This window comes from Desmodus rotundus, chromosome 8, assembly GCF_022682495.2.
Source record: "Desmodus rotundus isolate HL8 chromosome 8, HLdesRot8A.1, whole genome shotgun sequence".
NCBI lineage: Eukaryota > Metazoa > Chordata > Mammalia > Chiroptera > Phyllostomidae > Desmodus > Desmodus rotundus.
The window spans coordinates 101652854-101673594 of NC_071394.1; the positions used below are offsets into that span (position 1 = coordinate 101652854).

At 40.5% G+C, this 20741-nt stretch overlaps 1 protein-coding gene across 5 annotated transcripts; it reads right to left on the reverse strand.

Moving 5' to 3' along the window:
- Positions 1–4680: 4680 nt before the first annotated feature.
- FAIM (Fas apoptotic inhibitory molecule) lies at positions 4681–20690 on the reverse strand. Of its 5 annotated transcripts, XM_045200079.2 has the most exons (6): positions 20564–20623; positions 16794–16852; positions 15302–15434; positions 14719–14947; positions 7902–7951; positions 4681–5142 (listed from the first exon to the last, which is right to left on the reverse strand). In XM_045200079.2, the coding sequence occupies exons 2-6, from the start codon at positions 16835–16837 to the stop codon at positions 4996–4998; spliced, it is 603 nt and encodes a 200-aa protein (XP_045056014.1). In that variant the 5' UTR covers positions 16838–16852; positions 20564–20623; the 3' UTR covers positions 4681–4995. The 5 variants fall into 5 exon arrangements, with proteins under 5 accessions (XP_045056014.1, XP_024421969.1, XP_024421968.1 ...); XM_024566201.3 differs by lacking the exon at positions 16794–16852 and having other exon boundaries at positions 20564–20690; XM_024566200.3 differs by lacking the exons at positions 16794–16852; positions 20564–20623 and adding an exon at positions 20142–20461.
- Positions 20691–20741: the final 51 nt, after the last annotated feature.

Genomic DNA, 20741 nt, shown 5'->3' on the forward strand with positions numbered 1-20741 from the left:
GATGTATGGGCCTCTTCTATATGGGCAGTACAGTCGTTTGGACCTTGGTGCTGGGACTCTTTAAGAAATGGCCAAGACAGACTAACCTAAGGGATTGTGAGGCACATGGTCTCTTCCCTGACTTCACTCCTTGCTTCCCAGTCCTGAGGCAAGAGGGTACCCTCACCAAGTTTTCATATCTTTGGGAGTTACCCTTAGGTCTGGGAGAATGCCTCTCCAGTTAACTCGGTCTCCAAGCCAAGGCCAGACTGTACCACTTTGGCGCTCGCTTTTCCATGGGGTAGATGCTCAGAGCAGGCCACAGTTTCTTGGAAATAACTCGGCTGAGGGTGGCGGTTGACCTCTCAACATTCCCAGGGCTGGTCTAGATTCATTGAGAGTTCCAGGAATAGGACTATAGAAGGATGGTTTATTCAGGGAGTTTTGTCTGGTACCAGTTCATCATTACATACACCATGTTGCCGGTCAGGGGGTTTGGAGAGTAGTGAACATTGCCAGGCCGAAGCGGGCACCACTGTTTCCAGAGGGGCCTCCTCAGCCCATAGGGAACCTTATAAATATATGTTAAATCAGTGAATATGAATGTCTTTTAGAGCCAGGAAGGGAAATGAACCTCCCCAGACAGTACCAGACCTGAGTCCAGAATGCTCTTTTCATACCCTCTTCCCCCACTCCCGAACTGTAGGCCCTCTAAAGACGCCAGGACGCTGTGGCTCAGTAGCCCTCGGTAGCTGCTGAGGACCACTAGCAGGTGCTCGTAGATACTTGCTGAGTTGCCTGATTCTCAGGGGCTCTGGCTGAGCCAGAGGAGGAGGTGGAAGGCAGAGGATCCGCAGCTTCTGGGACGGGTTGGGGTCTGAACTGCAGGATGGGCTTATCTTCTTGCATGGGAGCTGGTTACTCAGTGACTTGGCTCTAAGTGCTCTGGTCAACACTGAATGTTACCCTAAAACATGTAGCTTCCTCTCTTTTTGGTACTTTCCCAAGTTTTCCCAAAACAGTTTTGGAAACCCTGTACATTTCCATAGTTGGGGACAGCATCTGTATCTACCCAGGTTTGGGAACACAAAGGATGACTTTTGAACAAGTAATTCCTGAGTATCCACCTCATGTCTGTACACAGACCTTGGGCTGCAGAGGCCAGTATTTGCAATCCAGTTCTGCCTCTGTGACCCTTGAGTAAAGTATTTATTATTTATCAGGGTCTGAGCTTCCTAGTTTGTAAAATGGGACTGATGATAACTGCTCCTCACTTACGTGGAGTGGGGAGAGGCCAGGTTAAGGCTGTGAATGGGAACTGTCAACAGACCTCAGCCAGGCAACCTGTAATGTGGGGTCACTCTTCCGCAGAAGGTGAGAAATTGGTCCTTGGGTTGGAAAGCAGAGCAGTACTGTACCATGTGACCCTGACAATTGGGGATGGACAGCTCTTAGGAGGGGGCAGGGGCTGGGGTTTTTGGAGGAGTAGGCCTCTGAACTGAGTCTTCAAGGACAGATAGCAGCGGGGTGAAGGGGTGATGGGAGGAGCAGACTAGGCAGGAAGGTACAGCATACGTAAAGGTCTGGAATTGAGAAAAAGCAGGGTTCATGGTTGGTAACACACTCAACAGTCACATCTATCTGCCTCTTCCTCCAATCCAGAAGGTTGCGCCTCTTCTCAGGGATCCCGGATCTAAACATCAGTTGTGGGTTTTCTTCTTTGTGAAATGCCTGCTTCAGTCTTTTGTGCATTTATTTATTTGATTATATGTTACTTTGTTTTTTTAAATTTGAGGATGGATTTAAAAAACGTTTTGTTGTGTGAAATTATATATTTTGTATACAAGCCCTTTGTCAGTCGTGTTGGAAATATCTCTTCTATTCATTGTGTGACTTTCTCTTAAAAGTTTCTTCTAATCGTAATTTTAATGTCAAGTTTATCATTATTTTCCTTTTTGGTTAATATTTCTTGTGTAATATTTAAGAAATCTTTCTCTACCCCAAGGTAGGTAGTCTCTCCTGGATTATCCCTAAAAGCTTTATTATTTTTTTACCTATTCCATTTAGATCTACAATCTACCTGGACTGCTTTTTTTATACCGTGTGAAGTGAGAGTCAAATTTTGTTTTTTTCCATATGGGCACCAGGTTGTCCGAGTGTCTTACTGGAAAAATAAACCTTCCCCACTGTTCTGTGAAGCCACCTTTGTCATAAACCAAGTGTCCGTATATGCACGAGTCTGCTTCTGGATGCTAGAATTACCCAGTAGATTTCATGTCCCTATTTTTATTTTATTATCAAACTCATACATACCATTAAATGTGCAAGGCACACATCTAAACTATATATATTCATTCCTTATAACAATATTATGTAATAGGTACAGTTGTTCTCCCCCACTTTACAGATGAGGAAACTGAGGCACAGAAGGTTCAGTAATTTGTCTAAAGCAGAAGCCAGTATTCAAATCCAGGGAATCTGTCTTGAGTGTCCATGTTCTTTACTCACAATTATCGATGATGCCTTCATATGTATTTAGCATCTGCTTGTTGAAATTCACGGAAAGAAACCTGTGGAAATTTTGAATGGGATTGAATTAAATGATACAGCAGGCTGAGGCAAATTGACATCTTCAGAATACCAACTCTCCCAGTTTGTGACAACATAGTATGATTTATAGTTTTCTATGTATAGTCTTGTGTATTTGATTTCAAGTTTCCTTGTTGCTAATATATAGTAGTAATTCTCAAAGAGAGTGGTCTCCTGACTGGGAGTATTGGCATCACCTGGGAACTGATTGTAAGTGCAAATTCTTGAGCCCCACACCAGACCTACTTACTGAATCAGAAACTCTGGAGATGGAATCCAACAACCTGTGTTTTAATAAAAGTTTAAAGTTCCAGAGCAATCAATAGAAATACAATTGATGTTGTATTGACAGACTTACCAAATATTATTAGTCCTATTTATAGAAATTATTTTGATTATTGTATATATCATTTACAAATAATTGGTAGCTTCTTTATCTGTCAACATTTTCTTTCTTTTTCTTGCCCTTCTGCACTGGTTAGGAATTCCAATAAAAGGTTGAATACAGGCAATATTCAACCTTTTACTGATCTCAAAGGGAAAGTTTTCAACATTAAGTATGGTGTTTGCCCTCGAATCTGGATCTTTTACCAGTTTAAAGAAGCAAACTTCAGTTCCCAAGGGACTTTTTTTTTAAATTGTGAAGGGGAGCTTCTGGATCGGTGAACACATGCATGTACCAGCTGTTGGCACCCCCTAACTCCACAGGCAACATCAGCCCTGTGCTCAGATCCCACCCAGACCTTGCCCTATGGGCCTCTTCTTCATCAGTATGTTCATTTGTAACCTTTATAATATCCCCTATAATAAACTGGTAATAGTAAGCTAAAAACATCATGAAAGGGTGTTGAATTTTATCAAATTATTTTTCTCTATTTTACTAAGATGATCATATGGTTTTCCCCATTTGCTGAGTTATATTGATATGCAGATATTAAACCGAGTTTACATTCTGGGAATGAGCAACCTGATTGTGATGTATTATCTTTTTTTATATATTGCTGGGTTTGACTGCCAATATTTCATTTGAAATTTTTGCATCTATTTTCATTAGTGGGATTGATGCTTTTTTTTTAAGGTCTGTGTCAGGTTTTGCTATCAAGGTTTTGTGACCTTACAACACAAGTAAGATTGACATTATTTCTTCAAAGTCTGATAGAATTTTGTGAGTGACCTTATGTTTGATGTTTTCTTTGAGACATGGATATAATTCTTAATAGCTAGAGTACTATTCAGATTTTTATATCTTTTTGTGTTCATATTAATGAGTTCTAATTTTCTAGGGATGTGTCCATTTCAACTACACTTTCAAATTTATTTTTATAAATTCACGTGTTAAGAGTTTATTAATGTTGCAGGATTGAAAGTGGTGTCTTTTACTCTTGGTATTGATTAGTGCCTTCTTTATTTTCTTAATTAGTCTCCCCAGGGGTTTTCCATTACACTGGTCTTTAAAAGAATCAGCTCTTGGCTTTTTTGATCCGCTGTTGTATGTTTGTTTTTTATTCTCCTTTTATCCTTATTTCATTCCTTCTACTTTATTTGTATTTATTTTGCTGTTATTCCTCCCCTCCAATTGTACAAGATGTTTGCTTAGCTGATCAATTTTAGCCTATAATAATAACAATCTTTATCTGCATCCCATTAGTTTTGATATGAAGTCTTCATTACCATTCAGTACAAAATATCGGCATTCGCCTGTAAACTGAAAGGTGTGGGTTCAGTGCCCGGTCGGGGCACATGCCTAGGTTACAGGTTTGGTCCCAGGTCGGGTGCATGCAGGAAGCCGCTGAATGATGTTTTTCATACTGATGTTTCTCTCCCTCTCTCTCTTCCTTATCCTCCCTCTAAAAATAAATAATTTTAAAAAACAACAACTGTGTTTTGTGTACCCAAAACTGTAAACCTCCTTTTGCCAACCCCTGTAAATGTGACACTATTCGACATTTTCTTAATATTAAGTTTCCAGATAGAAAATGTTTCTCATTTTCTCCAATTAAACTAATAATTATATCCTTATGTACCAAGTGCTTTGAACTAAAGAGACAGCCTTCTGTAGAAGTTAGAAATATATGAAAACACCCATTTTTAGAGACACTAATCAAGCAGCACCAATTTTTATAGTGTTTATTATAGTAAAAGTTCCTTTTGTAAAACATTAATGATTTTGGTCCATATCTTATGTTTCATTTGGCTTTGAAACATTTTTACATTATTTACAAAATAAATGGCAGGTTTTTCAATTGTACATAATTTTTTCCTCTGACCCTTGGAACATTACAGTTTCAAGTAACAACAAAAAAAACCCCAAACCATAAACATGGCAGACTACATGTACTGAGAAGTACACGTTGAACATATTTATTTACCACAGTATTTAAAAGTCCTGATCGTCACTTCTTAATATTTTCAATAACATGAAGTCATTCAAGAAGTCTCCGGGATTTCTCTATTATCCACAATGAGAGTATGAATAATCCCTTCTTTCCGCTTTCCACTACTGACAGCCTTTATGTAACAGTCGTGGCTCCCAATACTGAAGTGAGTTTCCGTCCCATCATCTACAAACTCGCCCTGGGCCAACAAAAGAAGGATGAGTTAGTGCTCAGAAACATTAATCTTTGTCCAGGGCATTAATACCATCTAGAAGGGTGGCATAATTAGTTGTACATATTAGTTAAATGTTAAGCTTTGCAAAACTATCCAGATGCCTTTATCTTCTGCTACGGATTGAAAGTTTCTTATTTGTACTTCCTACAGTGTAAGAATCTTGTTTCAGAGAGAAAAAACAAACACGCACCTCACGGCTCTGTGTCTATACCACGTACTGCGCAGACAGGGTATTTTCAAAAGTAAAACATAATAGGAAACATCAGTTACTTGTTTTATACCAAGAACAGTTTACATGCATCATTTCATTGCATCTTCACGATAACCCCAGAGAAGTAAATGAAGAGGAACTTCAGGCATGGAATGGTTAATAACTTGCTTACTAGTCAGTAAGGGATGGAGTGTTCTTAACCACTCTGAAAACCTGATTCCTCAGAATGTAAAGTGGCTTTACAGTAAAATACACAGATAACATAAAATCAAACACGACTAAATCTAGACTGAAGGGTACTACTGATCTGGAGTCAAAAGATGGGGGCCAAGTAGTATAGAGAAGGAAGGATGAAAAGGAGGATTAGAAGATTGAAATGAAAGAGCCAGAAAGCAAAGAAACCCCAGCCAGCCTCAAAACCTGGCTGTGAGATTCCCGGCAGCCGAAGCAGACTGAGAAAGGTCCTGTAGCTAACATTAATTACCCAAAGAAAGCACAGGATACATCAGGGAGAGAAGCATTTTCCTAGCTCTTGAGAGGAATTTGGCCAATGGGTCTTTATGGGAGGTGTACTGAACCCCTCTAAAAGGGCCGGGTCTGGGCCTTGAGCGCACTGTTCTCTTATTTTGAGCCTTGAAAAATGCCTTTACGTTGTGCTTCTGTAAAGATCAATTTAGAGGGCAGGGCAATAGTTGAGCAATACAGTCCCTCTAAGTAGCTTCTTGGCAATTTGACAGATACATAACCTTGGTCATGAAACTTGCAGATAAAAAGGAAGAGGGGAAAATAAGCTGTAACTCACAGGCAGCAAGAGCGGGTGTGCATAGTACCACGGAGGCTGCCAGACACAGAGCTGCCGAAATCGCCCTGCAAACTAGGCTGTACTTAACAATGAGGAGACAACTGAGTCATAAGGGGCTATTATCCACACACTTGTGGTTTCTGGTCAATTATTGAGAAATGGCCATCATGGGTTAACATTATTTTCAGCTTCTTATTTACAACCACATTCTTAATATCATAAAACTATGTTCTCTTCACATTTGCACTGGAGAATTCCTTGAGGATGGGAGGGAATGTGATTCAAAACTGCTTATTCTCCATGCAGAGAATTCTAGGGTCGGAAAGTAAGACCAGAAGGGACCATTAGAGGTGGTGTTGGAGACAGTAGGTACTCAATCCATATTAATGGTAACCAGAGCTGTTCCAAAAGCAGTCGTAAAACACTGATGAGCTATCTAAGCCTCTGCATAAAAGAAGTCTTACTCAGTAGATTGAACTTGGAGAGTAGCTCAGGCTCTGAGGATCAATTTTGCTTAATCCTGGTTCAGTTTCCCTTCAAGAACTAATACAATTAAGAAAAAGAAGAGCATTCATCTTTGTAACTTTAGAATTCTGGCTTGGGTACTTCCTCAGAAGCAGACAGCTACAAGACCCGGCAGGTTCTACGTAGTCTGAATAAGTTCGTCTTCTCACCTCCTTGTACCTACGTTAAATAGAGGAGCTAATGGCAGCAGCTACAATTGTGCAACTTGCTACAAATGTGACTAGAGAAGAGGCCATCTCATTCTGTAGCCCTGGTGCACCAGCATGAAGGGCAGGTACCCCCTGCTTGCCAGCTGCCCCCATAACAGAGGGGAATTTCCACCCAGTGATTTCAGCTCCTGGTCCCACACTCCCTGCTCTCCAAGATAGTCTCCTCTGCTTCCACTCTCTCCCTGTGTTGTATGTACTACACCACTATTATTTCATGCCAGCTTGAAATTCACTCCTATGTTCAACCCACCCACAGCATTGACAGCGCAAGCAGCTGACAGCAAAAGCCAGACACACTGGGGTTTAGGTGGGGGCCTCATCCTGCTTGGCCACAATGAGTGGGTAGCCTCTTGGCACAGCCAGTCTCCAAACTCCACTTGCCTGCTGGGGGTTGTGACAGTGCCCTTTCCTGTCTGCCTTTGTGTTGTCATCTGACATTGTGTGCACCACTTCTTTTTCAAAAACTTTGCTTTTAGGAAAGTACCATCTGTTTTGAGAATATGGCATAAAAAAAAAAACAAAAAACGCCTTCTATTCAAAGTGTGACCTGTGGATCAGCAGCACTGGCATCACCTGGGGAAATAATAAAATTTGCATTTTAACAAGATCCTAAGTGGTTTCTATGCACGCATGTTTGAGAAGCAGTGGTATAAAGCACCACTTCAGGGAGGCGCAATTTTGCAGGGGAAAACTCTTCTAATGTGGGAATTCTTTTTTAGGATAGAGCCCGGTCCAGGAACAGGAAGGTGGAGGGTGAGGTTGGTGCAGGTTTATGACTTAAATTGTTTCCAAACGCTTGCTGCCCAGGCACCTTCTGGGAAAGGTTTTAAGATTTTGGAGTCTAGAGTCATTCATCTCTTTTGTTTTCAACTAAGGACGGTGGCAAATTATAAAATCTTTGTAATTAGAAAACATAGCAGCATTTCAACAGTAACTCACACACACAGCGCGGAGAGTAATCAAAAGGTCCGCTTACCGCCGTCTCCATTTTTTTACCGTTGCACCAGACATCCATGGTGTCTTTTTCTGTAAAAGTCACAAATTAAAAAAATTATAATCTATGATTTAAAGATAAAGTTAACTCTGTATTATTTTTAGAAAGGTGTAATACATTGGATTCCTAAAAGTCCATTAACTTTTCATAGCTTTCAAATTCTTCTAAATTTGAAGAAACTGATTATTCTTTGTTCACAAAATCAAAATGAAACAAAACAAACTTTTAAGAGAAAATCCTAGTCCCAATACAAACTGATGAAGACTCAAACAAAAGAAATACTGCAGCACAGTCTTTGAGGGAGGATCATACAAACCACTACGAGGAGGGACTTTCCCACACAGAACGTCCTTTAACATCAGTGACTAGCTGACCACCCTCCGCCTCTCACACAGGCCCAGCTGGATGATGGCACAAGAAGACCACCCACAGGGTTCGCGTCGGATAGAGAGCAGCATGTCAGGGTTAGAAATTGAGCCTGAAATTCCTTACTAGATAGCGAAGCAATCTCTTCATTTTTGGGAAAAAGAAAAAAAATATAGGGATGCCTGGTAGACTGTGCCGAGTACAGTGCTAACACAACAGAGCCAACTGCTGCCATGAGTCACCCGGGCGTTGGTTAGGCTGCCACAGCTCACTCCAGGAGGGGTGTGTGTGTGTGTGTGTGTGTGTGTGTGTGTGCCCGCGTGCACAAACGTACATGCATTTTGGAGACAGGATTCCCCAGACCCACTTATTAATGTCGGTGGCGAGTGGCAGGGGAGAAAACAGCACTCAACAAGCAACGAGGAGATGAGCTTTGGGAATGATGAAGACTAGAGCTATGCACAACCTGTGTGTGCACAAGGAGTCCAGGGGGTCGAGGCCGAGGTACCAGTCTGGCGTGATACAGACAGGCCATCCACTCTGGAACATGGTCTTAAGGGGATTCCTTTCTCCCCATACCTGGAGATGGGAGCCTCACTTTGAGAGTGGAGAAAGGACTTTGAGCTGGGCTAGAGGGAGAGGGGCGCAGGAGATATGGGCAGGGACGCCCCTGTGGCAGCCCGAGTAGGAAGCACTTGCAGCCACCATTTCAGGGAAACCCAGCCTGTCCCAACACATGACCAGATCACATCGCGCTAAAATAAACCATGGTGGTGGTGAGATTGGAATTTCCCTTAGTGTGCCTACCGCACGTGTGCAAGTACCCACATTTCTGTAATAGCTATTATTAACATGCCTCTGAGGAGCACCACTAACCAGAGGCCATAAAAGAAACATGGCATAAGTTTGACTACATAAAAGTAGGACAGTTTTCTGCATAAACAGAAACATGCACACACATAAGTCAAGTCATGCAAGAAATGACAACCTGGGAAAAGTACTCAAAACTCACAACACAGACAGCGGGCTCAACTTAGTAACATAAGGACCCCTCCCTCGCAATCAAGGAGGAAGAGACCAACAATCCCCCCAAAGGGGGCAAGGAACACGAACAGGTGTTACTGGAAAAGAAACTCGAAAGGGCCTTAAACACATGCAAAGGTGCTCGCCCTCACTCAGTTTTGGGAAAGGCACATGGAAGTAACACTGAAATACTACTTTTCACCTAGCAGAATACCCAAAATCCCAAAATCCAACACCACGCTCTGTCTTGAGAACCTGTGGGGAACTAGGTATGTGGGTACAAAATGGTAAAAGCATCACGGAGGGCAACTGGGCAAAATCTAAGAAGACAAACAATTAATCTTTGACCCGGCCACACTACTTTCCCACGTCTGGGAACTGGTCCTAAAGAGAGATGTGCACTACATTCCAGGAGGCGTGGGAATGACCAAGGTCATTCAGTACTGCTTCTGACAGTAACAGCAGAAACTGCCCAAGTGCCCATCGGTTCGGAATGAGTTAGATAAACTATTTTATTTACTATTGAAATTTACAGCTACAAAAAAAGAATGAGAATGTTCTTTATGTACTGATATGAAAGGATTTTCAGAATATACCAATAAATCAATAATAAAGATGATTTTATGTAATAAGGAAGTAATAAAATATATTTGCTTCAATCTGAATGAAGAAACACTAGAAGGATTCTATTAAAAGTGGCTATCTTATCTTGCACATTTCTCATAGCAATATTTTCCTTCTGATATATTGCCTCAGTCAAGAGAAACAAAAGAAAAAATAAGCAAATGGGACTACATCAAACTAAAAAGTTTTTGCACAGCCCCGGCTGGTGTGGCACAGTGGACTGAGTGCCAGCCTGCAAACCGAAAGGTCATCAGTTCAATTCCTGGTCAGGGCACATGCCTGGGTTGCTCGGTGTTTCTCTCCCTCTTTTTCTCCCTCCCTTCCCCTCTCTCTAAAAATAAATAAATAAAATCTTTTAAAAAATAAATGAAATAAAATTGTAAAAGTAAAAAAATAAAAAGTTTTTGCACAGCAAAGGCAACCATCAACAAAATGAAAAGAGAATCCACTGAATGAAAGAACATATTCACCAATGATACTTGTGATAAGGGCTTACTATCCAAATTTTATAAAGAACTTATAAAACTCAACACCAAAAAACAATCCACTTAAAAAATAGGCAAAGAACCTTAATAGACACTTCTTCAAAAGGACATACAGATGGCCAATAGACATACGAAAAGATGCTCAATGTCACTAGTCATCAGAGAAATGCAAATTAAAACCACAGTGAGATACCATCTCAACCTGTCAGAATGGCTGTCCTCAATAAACCAACAAACCACAAGTGTGGGCGAGGATGCAGAGAAAAGGGAACCCTCGTGCACTGTTGGTGGGAATGCAGTTTGGTGCAGCCACTGTGGAAAGCAGTATGGAGTTACCTCAAGAAATTAAAAATGAAACTGCCTTATGACTTAGCGATTCCACCTCTGGGAATATATCAGAAAGTTTTCCAACTATGTGACATTCTGCAAAACGCAAACTATAGAAATGGCAAAAAGATCAGGGGTTGCTAGGTGCTGGGAGAGGAAGGAAGAGAGGGATGAATAGGGAAGGGCAAGGGATTTTTAAGGCACTGAAACTATTCTGTATGATACTGTAATGGTGGAATATGACACTATATATTTGGCAAAACCCACAGAATGTACAATGTAAGAGTGAACTCGAGTATAAACTTGGATATTAGTTAATAACAAGGTATCCATATTGATTTGCTAATTGTAATGAATGCACCACACCAATGCAAGATGTCAATAATAGGGAAAACTGAGGGGCTGTGCGTAGAGTACATGGGAAAACTGTACTTTCTGCTTAGTTTTTCTTTAAGCTTATAACTGCTCTAGAAAATAAGTCCATTTAAAAGAAGGAGAGAGGAAGGAAGGAAGGTAGGCAGACAAAATGAAGGGAGAGAGAGAAAGGATATGAGAGACACTGACAAAGTTATAAATTTAGAAGATAGATAAAAAAAAAAATCCAACATACGCCACAGACTTCCATAGGTAAGAAAACCAAAGCAAAGAAACAGAATTAATACTAAAACTATAATTCAAGAACACTTTAAAAAGAAATTTGATTCTATACATTGAAAATATATATTCACCATATACCTGAGAAAATCAACCAAGAATTATCCTGATATAATCTAGTAAAATTAGGCAAAAAAAAAAAAAAGAGGTATTTTAAAAAAGATTTTATTTATTCATTTTTAGAGAGAGGAGAAGGGAAGGAGAAAGAGAGGGAGAGAAACATCCATGTGTGAGAGAAACACTGATTGGTTACTTTTTGCACACACGCAACTGGGGACCTGCCCCACCACCCAGGCATGTGCCCTGACTGGGAATTGAACCGGTGACATTTTGGTTTGCAGGCCAGCACTCAATCCACTGAGTCACACCAGCCTGGGCAACAAAGTATTTTTAAGAGAAAGAAAATCACACTGTCATCAGCCTTTTTTAAAATATCCTCACCAGAGGACACTTTTTCATTGCTTTTAGAGAGAGGAAAGGAGAGAGGGAGAATGAGAGAGAGACAGTGATGCGAGAGAAACATCCACTGGCTGCCTCTCATACAAGCCCCGACACGGGGATCGAACCCACAACCCAGGTATGTGCCCTGACCAGGGATGGAACCTGCAGCCTTCTGGTTTACAGGAGGACCCCCCAATTAACCAAGCCACACCAGCCAGTGCTCACCAGACATTTTAACAGTAACAGATTATGCCTGAAGAAAGTAGAGTAATATACCTAAGATATTTTTTAAATTTTTATGTATTGATTTGAAAGAGTGAGAGAAACATTGATTTTGTTGTTCCACTTATTTATGCATTCACTGGTTGCTTTTTGTATGTGCCCTGATTGGAGACTGAACCTGTAACCTTGGTGTATCAGGGTAACCAACTGAGCTACCTGGCCAGGGCTCTACGACACTTAAGGAAAGAAAATGTGAGCCAAGAATATATCTAACCAAATTGACCTCCAAGTGTAAGTGATACTAATGTCATCAACATGTCAAGCTCAGGCAATGTTGTTAATATTCCTAAGGAATGTGCTAGAGAACAAGTTTCAGACAAGCAAAATGATCATAGAGGAGTAATATAATGACTTACAGAATAAGTATGGGTTGGAAGGAACAGAACATAGTGTATAATGGCTCTATGTTCATAGATAGAATTGAAAAATGATGCAAAAAATGTTTAAAATTTTTTTGGTAATCATATTAATGGTGGTAGTATTTGTGCTGTTAATGGAAACTACTATGTACGTTATGTGGCACAAAGCAAATAAGTAATTATGTCATATGCTAATTGCATCCTCCTCTGTATCCTTGAGAAGGATTCTCAGTGTGGAAGAAAGCACATACAGATGTTAGATGAAGTCCATCCGTCCATCCATCCATCCATCCATTCATCTGTATAATTTCCTTGCTCCATACACTGAGAACCTAAAAATAGTGAATGTGCATCCTTAAGGTATGTCCATATTGTGCTCTTGAAATAGTACTATTTTCCTCTAACAAAAATCAGGTCTTTTTGGAGAAATGTGTTGATTCCAGGTTTAGGCAGAAAATGTTCCAAATGATCAGCCTAGGACATCCTGTCATACCAGATAGCAAGTAAGCTGCCAAAGTCAACCAAGGATGTGTCAAAAGGAGCCAGGAGCCAATCTAAGGGGCACCCATCCCACTGGCCAGAAAGGGGAAACTTTGAGCATCAGTAAACATAATACCTGAAATGTATTGAAATGCTTAAAAGTTGTTTAAATCCATGAGTTAATGATTTTAAAAAAACCTAAATGATAACCTTTTGGAGGAAAATAAGGAGCCAATTCAATATATTGAAAACTAATAAATAAAGGGAAAAGAAGCAGTTCCTGAATTTCCTTCCCTTTTCTCCCTTCCTCCCTCCCTTCCTTTCTACCTTCCTTCCTTCTGTTGACATGCTCATTGATTTTAGAGGAAGGGGGAGAGAGGGAGATAGAGAGACAGAGAAACATCCATGTGAGCGACAAATATTGTTCTGTTGCCTCTTATACATGCCCCGACTGGGGACAAACTTGCAACCTAGCGATTTGCCCTCCACTGGGAATGAAACCCATGACCTTTTGGTTTATGGGTCAGGGCTCCAACCAACTGAGCCACACCAGCCAGGGCATTCCTGAATTTCTTATACAAATTTTACCTTGGCGTAACTAAATAGTAGATAACAAGAAGTTTCTTATCACAAAAGTATGTCACCTAATGAATAAATGATAGAATCAGAATACCGCATTTGGTAAGTGCTAATGAGTTAATGGATATGGGAACTAGGTGTTAATGGTTACAAATGCCATTAACAATTGACAATACCTTGTGTCTCTTGACACAAGGAAGTATAAAGTGGTCTTGCCAGGAATAAAAAACAAACCTACATTTGACCCATTCTTCAGAGTAAACTACCAGTTTACAAGAAATATTAAAGACTGAGGAACATCACAGGAATGCAATCAACAAAATCCAGACCACGGGAAACTCTTCAAGACAAACCGACCCCGTTTCTTCGATACATAAGGTGTACAGGTGTTTCTGGGTTTTTTCTAACTACATGCATTTATTACTTGATAAACATCTTTCATTCTTAAAAAAATCTTTTTATTTGACTAGACTGTGGAATCTTGAAGGCATGGACAAGGTCTCTGCATCTCTATATCTCAGTGCCTGGCACACTAGCTGCTGTTTAATAGGTACTCAGTATTCTCTAAGTAAATACGTCAGTGAATTAATGAGCTGATCTAAACAGTCTGAACTTCAGTGACATGAAGAGGAAAACTAGGAGAAACCACAAGAGAGAAAAGGTAGTAATTGGTAGATATTTGTCCCGCAAGCTTTGAGGGCCAATAGAAACTGAGAACACAGATGTTGAATCTGGAACAGAACTTAGCTTAAAGCTCAACAGCTCTTTACTTTTTACTTTTTAATCCACTTTATCTGGGTTCTGACAATTTTGATCTGCTGCAGTCCTAACCCTATTGCCCCTAGAGAAAAATTCCCTTCTTACTGATGAATCTTAAATTTCCAACTACCTTTAGACATGCTTTTAAAGTGAAACATCAAAGAACAAATGTCTATGCCGGTATCTGTTTTTTTAAGCCCACGTTATAATCCTGAAATCCATCACTATAAAATCTGCCTCACATTTTATATATAAATTAACTGATTAATGAATACCTTATTCACATAAAACACATTACAAATATACCTACACTGTGCTCTCGCTACTCAAAGCTTCCATAAAAGGTCTGGACAGTTCGGGAAACTAACTGAACAGCCATCACAAAAACCAATAAATTCTGAAGAAACAGCAATCACTTACCCAATACAACTCTCAAGTCCTCGCCATCCAAATGTAATACCCACGTGTTGGTAGTTTTTGATCTGTTCTCCATATACTTCTTGAGACTCTTCCCATCAATTTCCAGGGTATATTCATAAGCAAAACCACTGACCGCATCTATATTTATGGTTGCTTTCGTCTTTGCAGCTCCAACACAGAAGGTTTCTTTGCCCACTAGCTTGAACATCCATTCTTTTCTTATCTCCTCCTAAGTAATAAAATAGAAAAAACTGAAAAAGCACGAATGGGGGAAACCTTAATATTTAATTTTAGAAATAATATAATTAAAGTGAGCAAATGACAATGCTAGTTAGATATAATTTTATTGATTTGTGATGCAAAGGTTTTAGAAAATAAAGGCATTTTAAGTTTAAATATTAGATGTTATAGTCTATGAATTCTATAACTTATTAGATCACTTTGTACAGCAAAATGATATAAGCCAAAATATAAAGATAATCACTTTAGTAAGAGAAAAGCCTGAATTTACATATGAAGCATCTACATTAACAAAATCAACCTCTGTTTACCATATTTACAAAGTAACATGTTTTTTTCCTACCTTCCCGTCTACATATACTACTCGTTTGCCGGATGTGGTCCCGTGTTCAAATTCAATCTTATGGACTCCATCACTTAGAGCAACGTCCCAAACAGCTACAAGATCTGTCATTTTTTCCAGGCTATGCGGAGGGCTAAGGGAATAAAAACAGCAATTACAATGGGCCAAAGACAATAAAAGACTAGCAATCCTTCCAAGATGAAAACAGATTTGTAAACCCCCTGAAATTACAAAATATTAAAGGATATTACCTAAGAAATCCTACATGTACATGTAACTATAGTCTCCCTCTTAGACACTCCTCCTTTAAGATAAAACTGCTCTATAAGGGTACACAGTCGGATAATTCCAAACAAAGTCACCTTAATAGTAATAGGATTAAGAATCTATCAGTTTATCCACGAAAGTATTCTAAGTTTGGCTACAGAACAATGCTGGGAAAGGTCAGTAAGAAGTCTCGACTTCTCCCTCCCCTCATTTCAAAAGCACAGCATTTAATTTTGGATTTCCTGCTCCAGATCTAATCACTCCAAGACAAGAATTCTACAAAATTTTCATACTTAAACCAATGACTAGGAATTAATTTTAACAACAACCAAAAAAAGGTTCTAATTCATTAACGTGAGACTGAGAAGTCATGGAAGAAATGTCCTATAATAAAAATTAATATGTTACGGAAAACAGTAACTCATCATTACTATAGGAAACTGTATAAAAAAGTAAAGGATTCTATTTAGTCAGACATTTTTGGACCAATTTGAACACAATATAGAACACATATTAAAACATAATATAAACATTTTAATATAAAATGTGTGTCCTACGTACATGACATGTATAATACGAATATAACAGATAAATAATATTTTCGCATTCATACGGGTTTTTAGCTTTGAGAAGTCACCTTACAGCATTGACGATCATAGCTAACAGGTGAGTGCTCATTGTGTGCCAGTCGCTGTTCTACGGGCTTTACAGGTAGTAACTCGTGGAATCTTCACCATGAGACAGGTACTATTATTATCCCCATTTGACAGATGAGGAAACTGAGGCTCAGAGAGGCTTAGCGCTTGTCTCAGGTCACAATGACAGTAAGTGGCAGATGGGATTTAAACTTAGGACTCTGGCTCCAGAGGCTATTCTCTTAACTACATCCTACTCTTCATTCCCTGTAATCTGCTTTGTGTGTTCTATATCAGAGATACCAAATGGGTTTTACATCATGTGGAAGTGATTGCCAAGAACTTGGTGCTGAACTTGGGATTTGGAGATCCTACCTCCGGTCCTATGAAAGATGCCACGTTAGTGATGGCCACCTTCATGTCAGGTGTTTACTACCCTTGTTCTACATCACAGAAAAGCAAAACCATGCATTGTGCAAATTTACAAAATGTGTCCTTTAAAAAGGAGCCTGGACAAGTAACTCTTCTGAATGATTAAAACAATCTTGAAAGTTTCAAAAGCTAGCTTTATTGCAACACAACACATTTACCTTTCATCATCTTCAAAGATAGGACTGTCATCTCCAGATGCCATGGTTGGCAAAACAGTCTTTAATCCAATTAGCAGCCAGGAAAGAAAAAAGCAGAATTGCAGGCAAGAAAGATTGAGAGCAACAAAGATGACATCTGCAAAGGGTTCTTCTAACTCTGCGATCCGTTTCTTAAACTGCATGTAGTTTCTGATGAAACAGCTTTTACATCCAATAGAATTGCAATCGCTAATTTTTAGGAAAAGAAGTCATGCAAATTGGCTAGTCATATTTTTCTGTTATGGATTTATAATTTCCTAAAACTAGAGAATAAACTCCAGTTTATTTTAAGGATTAGGCCACACCAGAGCTTCAAGAGACCTAGAGGTCCTCTGGGTCCCTTGCTTCCTGATTGGGGCAGGAGAAGCCCCGCGGGTACGAGGCAGTGAGTGGGTCAGAGTACCTAAAACTCCAGGATGGGTGGAATGCATCTTCTGGAAGTATCAGTGTTACAGGCAGTAACAAATTTAAAATGCAATGTTTACATTAATTTTAGAAGGCTACATTATGGTAGAATATATCATTTAAAAAATTGTAGATAACTTGAAAGAAATGTTGAATTTGCAGGAAGCAGCCAAGAATATGCCAGTTCGCTTTATAACAGCAAAGTTAATTTATCCGTTTTCTCAAGCCCACTTAATTTACTAGTGCCAATAATGAATCCACGAACGTTACGTGCTTTGCTCAGGTCACTACAAGGCCCAAGCCAAAACTAGAGCCCAGTGCTCCTGTGCAATGAACTACACCGTAACTGGGCTGTAATGCGAACTGAGCTTCTTTTTACTGAGACCAGAAGCACAGATATACTCACATACATATGAAACCCTCCACATTTGAAGTTTGGGGATTAATGGTGGTAACCCTCCCAAACCTACTGAAAAACAGGCTCACTAATTTTTGCTCCCAAGATCTACCCCAGCCTAGTCCTCTCCCTGCGGATGCCCAAGGGTGCTCACTCCTTGTTAAAAAACGGAGATCATCCACCTTCTTTGGCTAAGAATAGCCAGAAACCACAAACTGTTTTTAAAGGAAGAGGTTAGCATCCATAAAAGCACTATAAAAGGCAAAGAAAAGCCAACAATTTTAGAATGAAAACTAGGTGAATATTCAAAATACTTTGTACCTAAAATAAACTCCCTTTTTTTTATTAGCACCTTAAAAATTTGTAGATTTTTCTAGTCTTAAGCCCTAGCGTATCTCCTATGAAAGTGGAGGGTATCCTACAACTATGAAAGCAAAGAGCATACTAAGCAATAGAGTAAGCCCAACAGCAGAATGTCAACCTGGATAAGGCATCCTTCGCGGCAGAGAGGACTTGGGGAAATTATTCAAATTTTGCTCTACAACTTTTAGAGGCTCTAGATAGTTGAGTAATTTCAGCATTCAAACTTGAAAGAATCGCCAAGTTATCCATTATGAGGAACTTCAAGTATCATCATACTAAGATAAGCAGTGGTACTATCTTAACTATAATGGCTTTTCAGATAGGTATAAAAATCCAACACAACCAATTAAAAGGGAGGTTAGCAATCAAGATAACATTTAAAAACTTTTCTCTACATTCATTCATATGGACAACATTTATTTATGGGGTATCTGTTTAAGGTGTAAAGATATTTTGGAAATAGTGATGATGGTTGAACACCACTGTGACTGTATTTAATGTTACCAAATTATTAACACTTAAAAACAGTTCAAGTGGCAAATTTTATGTCATATATATTTTGCCATCACTTTACAAAATACTGTGATATACCAAAAACTTGAATTGTGCAATTTAAATGGGTGACTCATATGGTATATGAATTATATATCCATGAAGTTGTTAAAAACAAAAGACCCAGGTGCCCTGTCTGTAGTGTTTCTCGGAATGTGGTATCACTTATAATCGAGGGGTGATCACAGCTGTCCTTGTCCCTGATCTCTACCTTACTCATTTGAGTGAGAAATCACTGTCACACACAGATGTCTAGCTTACAAACTGAACTTAATAAACACATGTCATGTTCGAAATCCATCCACCATGATAGCAGTTATCAGTCACTTATATGCCAGGCACCGAGCTGGGCACTAAGCTCAGAGTGAGGGACTCCAGAGAGACGGAAAGACGATGACAGCACAGCCATGGGAGTGTCTTCTAAAGGGACTAAGGGACAGAAGGGGCCCACGGAGAAAGGACCCTAACCCTGTCAAATGTGTGGGAAGGCCCGGGAAGGCCTTGGTGTAAAAGCCTGGAGGAAAGGAATCAAGGCACTGTCATTTTTAAACTCTAATACATATATTTAATTTTCAGGATCATGTCACCAAAAAATAAAATGATCATGACGAAGAAAGATTCCTTCTATTTTAGCACAAAACTTTGTAAATGAAAAGGATGGAAAAACAAATTTCATTCATGTTTACTGATGAGGACAACGTCACTCACTCAAAGTCTTTTATTATAAGTCTTTAAAGAAAGCTTTTGAGTATCTAGTGACTACCTGGCAGCATAATCTTTTAAAATCCCTTCCCTTGCCACCCAACACCTATGTTTCAGCATATGACTTAAACATTAAAAGGTTTCCACGACTCATCTAACCCCAGCTTGAATTTTGCATTAACTTAGACTTAACTGTATTGGGGACTACAGTGGTTTGTCCAAGCTAAACTTAAATCAGTTTTTAAAATTACAAAGATACACATAATTCCCCTTTCAGCTAAAGCTCTGGCTCTGGGTAAGGCCAGCCACAAGGCAGGTCACTCCTTAATAAACTGGTGTTAACATCTTGCCCCCTGTCCCCTGCGACCCACTGGGACCTACAACGAAGTTGGTTAGAAAGTTCCCTGAACCAGGTATTCCCAAATGCTAGTGAAGGTACAAAAAACCGAGAATAACTCTACCAAGAAGCAATTTGCAATGTATAGGTACTATAAGCCTTATACAGGAGTCACTGTAAGCAATGATGCTCAAGAAACCTGACGGAACAGTGCTAACGAATTGCTTTCGTAACAGCTATAAACTGAAAACCGCCTGTCTGTTCACCATCAGGGACGGAATCCATTAAGTAAATCAGTCCTGTCACTCAACAAACTGAAGGTCAAGCCCTGGCCAGACTCCAGGGAAGGATGCAGAGGTCAACCTGGCACATATGAGCACAGTCTAGTGTGGTCAATAAAAAGAAACGTGGGGAAACATTTAAAGCCGAAGGAAGATGCCCATGATGTACTAAGAGAAAGAAACCAAGTTACAGCACTTTCTGATCCAGGTCCTGCAAAAACAGTCCGATCGTGCTTACAGGTTAAAGAAGGGAAATACACCTTAATGCTAACCCGGGTTGTCTCCGGAGTGCAGGGATTCGGCTCATGTGCTTCCTTCCTTGTGCTTTTCCACTTTTTCAACAATAATATTCAACTTCGACAAGTACAATATTAACTTTACAGTTGGGGTACAAGGCCGGAGGCTGGAGCGGCTGATCGCACGGCCTGGTCGGGCAGGGGCGCGCTGGCCTCAGGTCCCCGCCTCTGATCACGGCCCGGCCGTTAGGAGACGCCCGAAACGCACCCCGGGGGGCGCGGTGCCTCTCCGCGGACTCAAAGCGGCCGCGTAGACGCCGCCCCACAGCTACAGCGCCCGCCGCCCCCGCCGCCTCTCGGAGATGGCGGCCGCTCCCGCTGCAGAGGGGGCGCCCGGGGCCGCGCGCAGGGGCATCCGGGGCCGGGCCACGGCGCGGCACGTGGGCCACGGGTCTCACCTGTACGCAGTGGGCGGTGTGAGGCTCTGGGCCACGCGAAGGGTCGGTGCGGCCTCGGGCACGTACGCGGCCGAGGCTTCTCCCTTCGCCGAGAACCAGACGCCGCCTCCGCAGAAACTAAAGCTCGGCGAGCGCGAGTACCGAGCGCGCGGATTGTTTGTCGCGTTTCAGGTCCCCC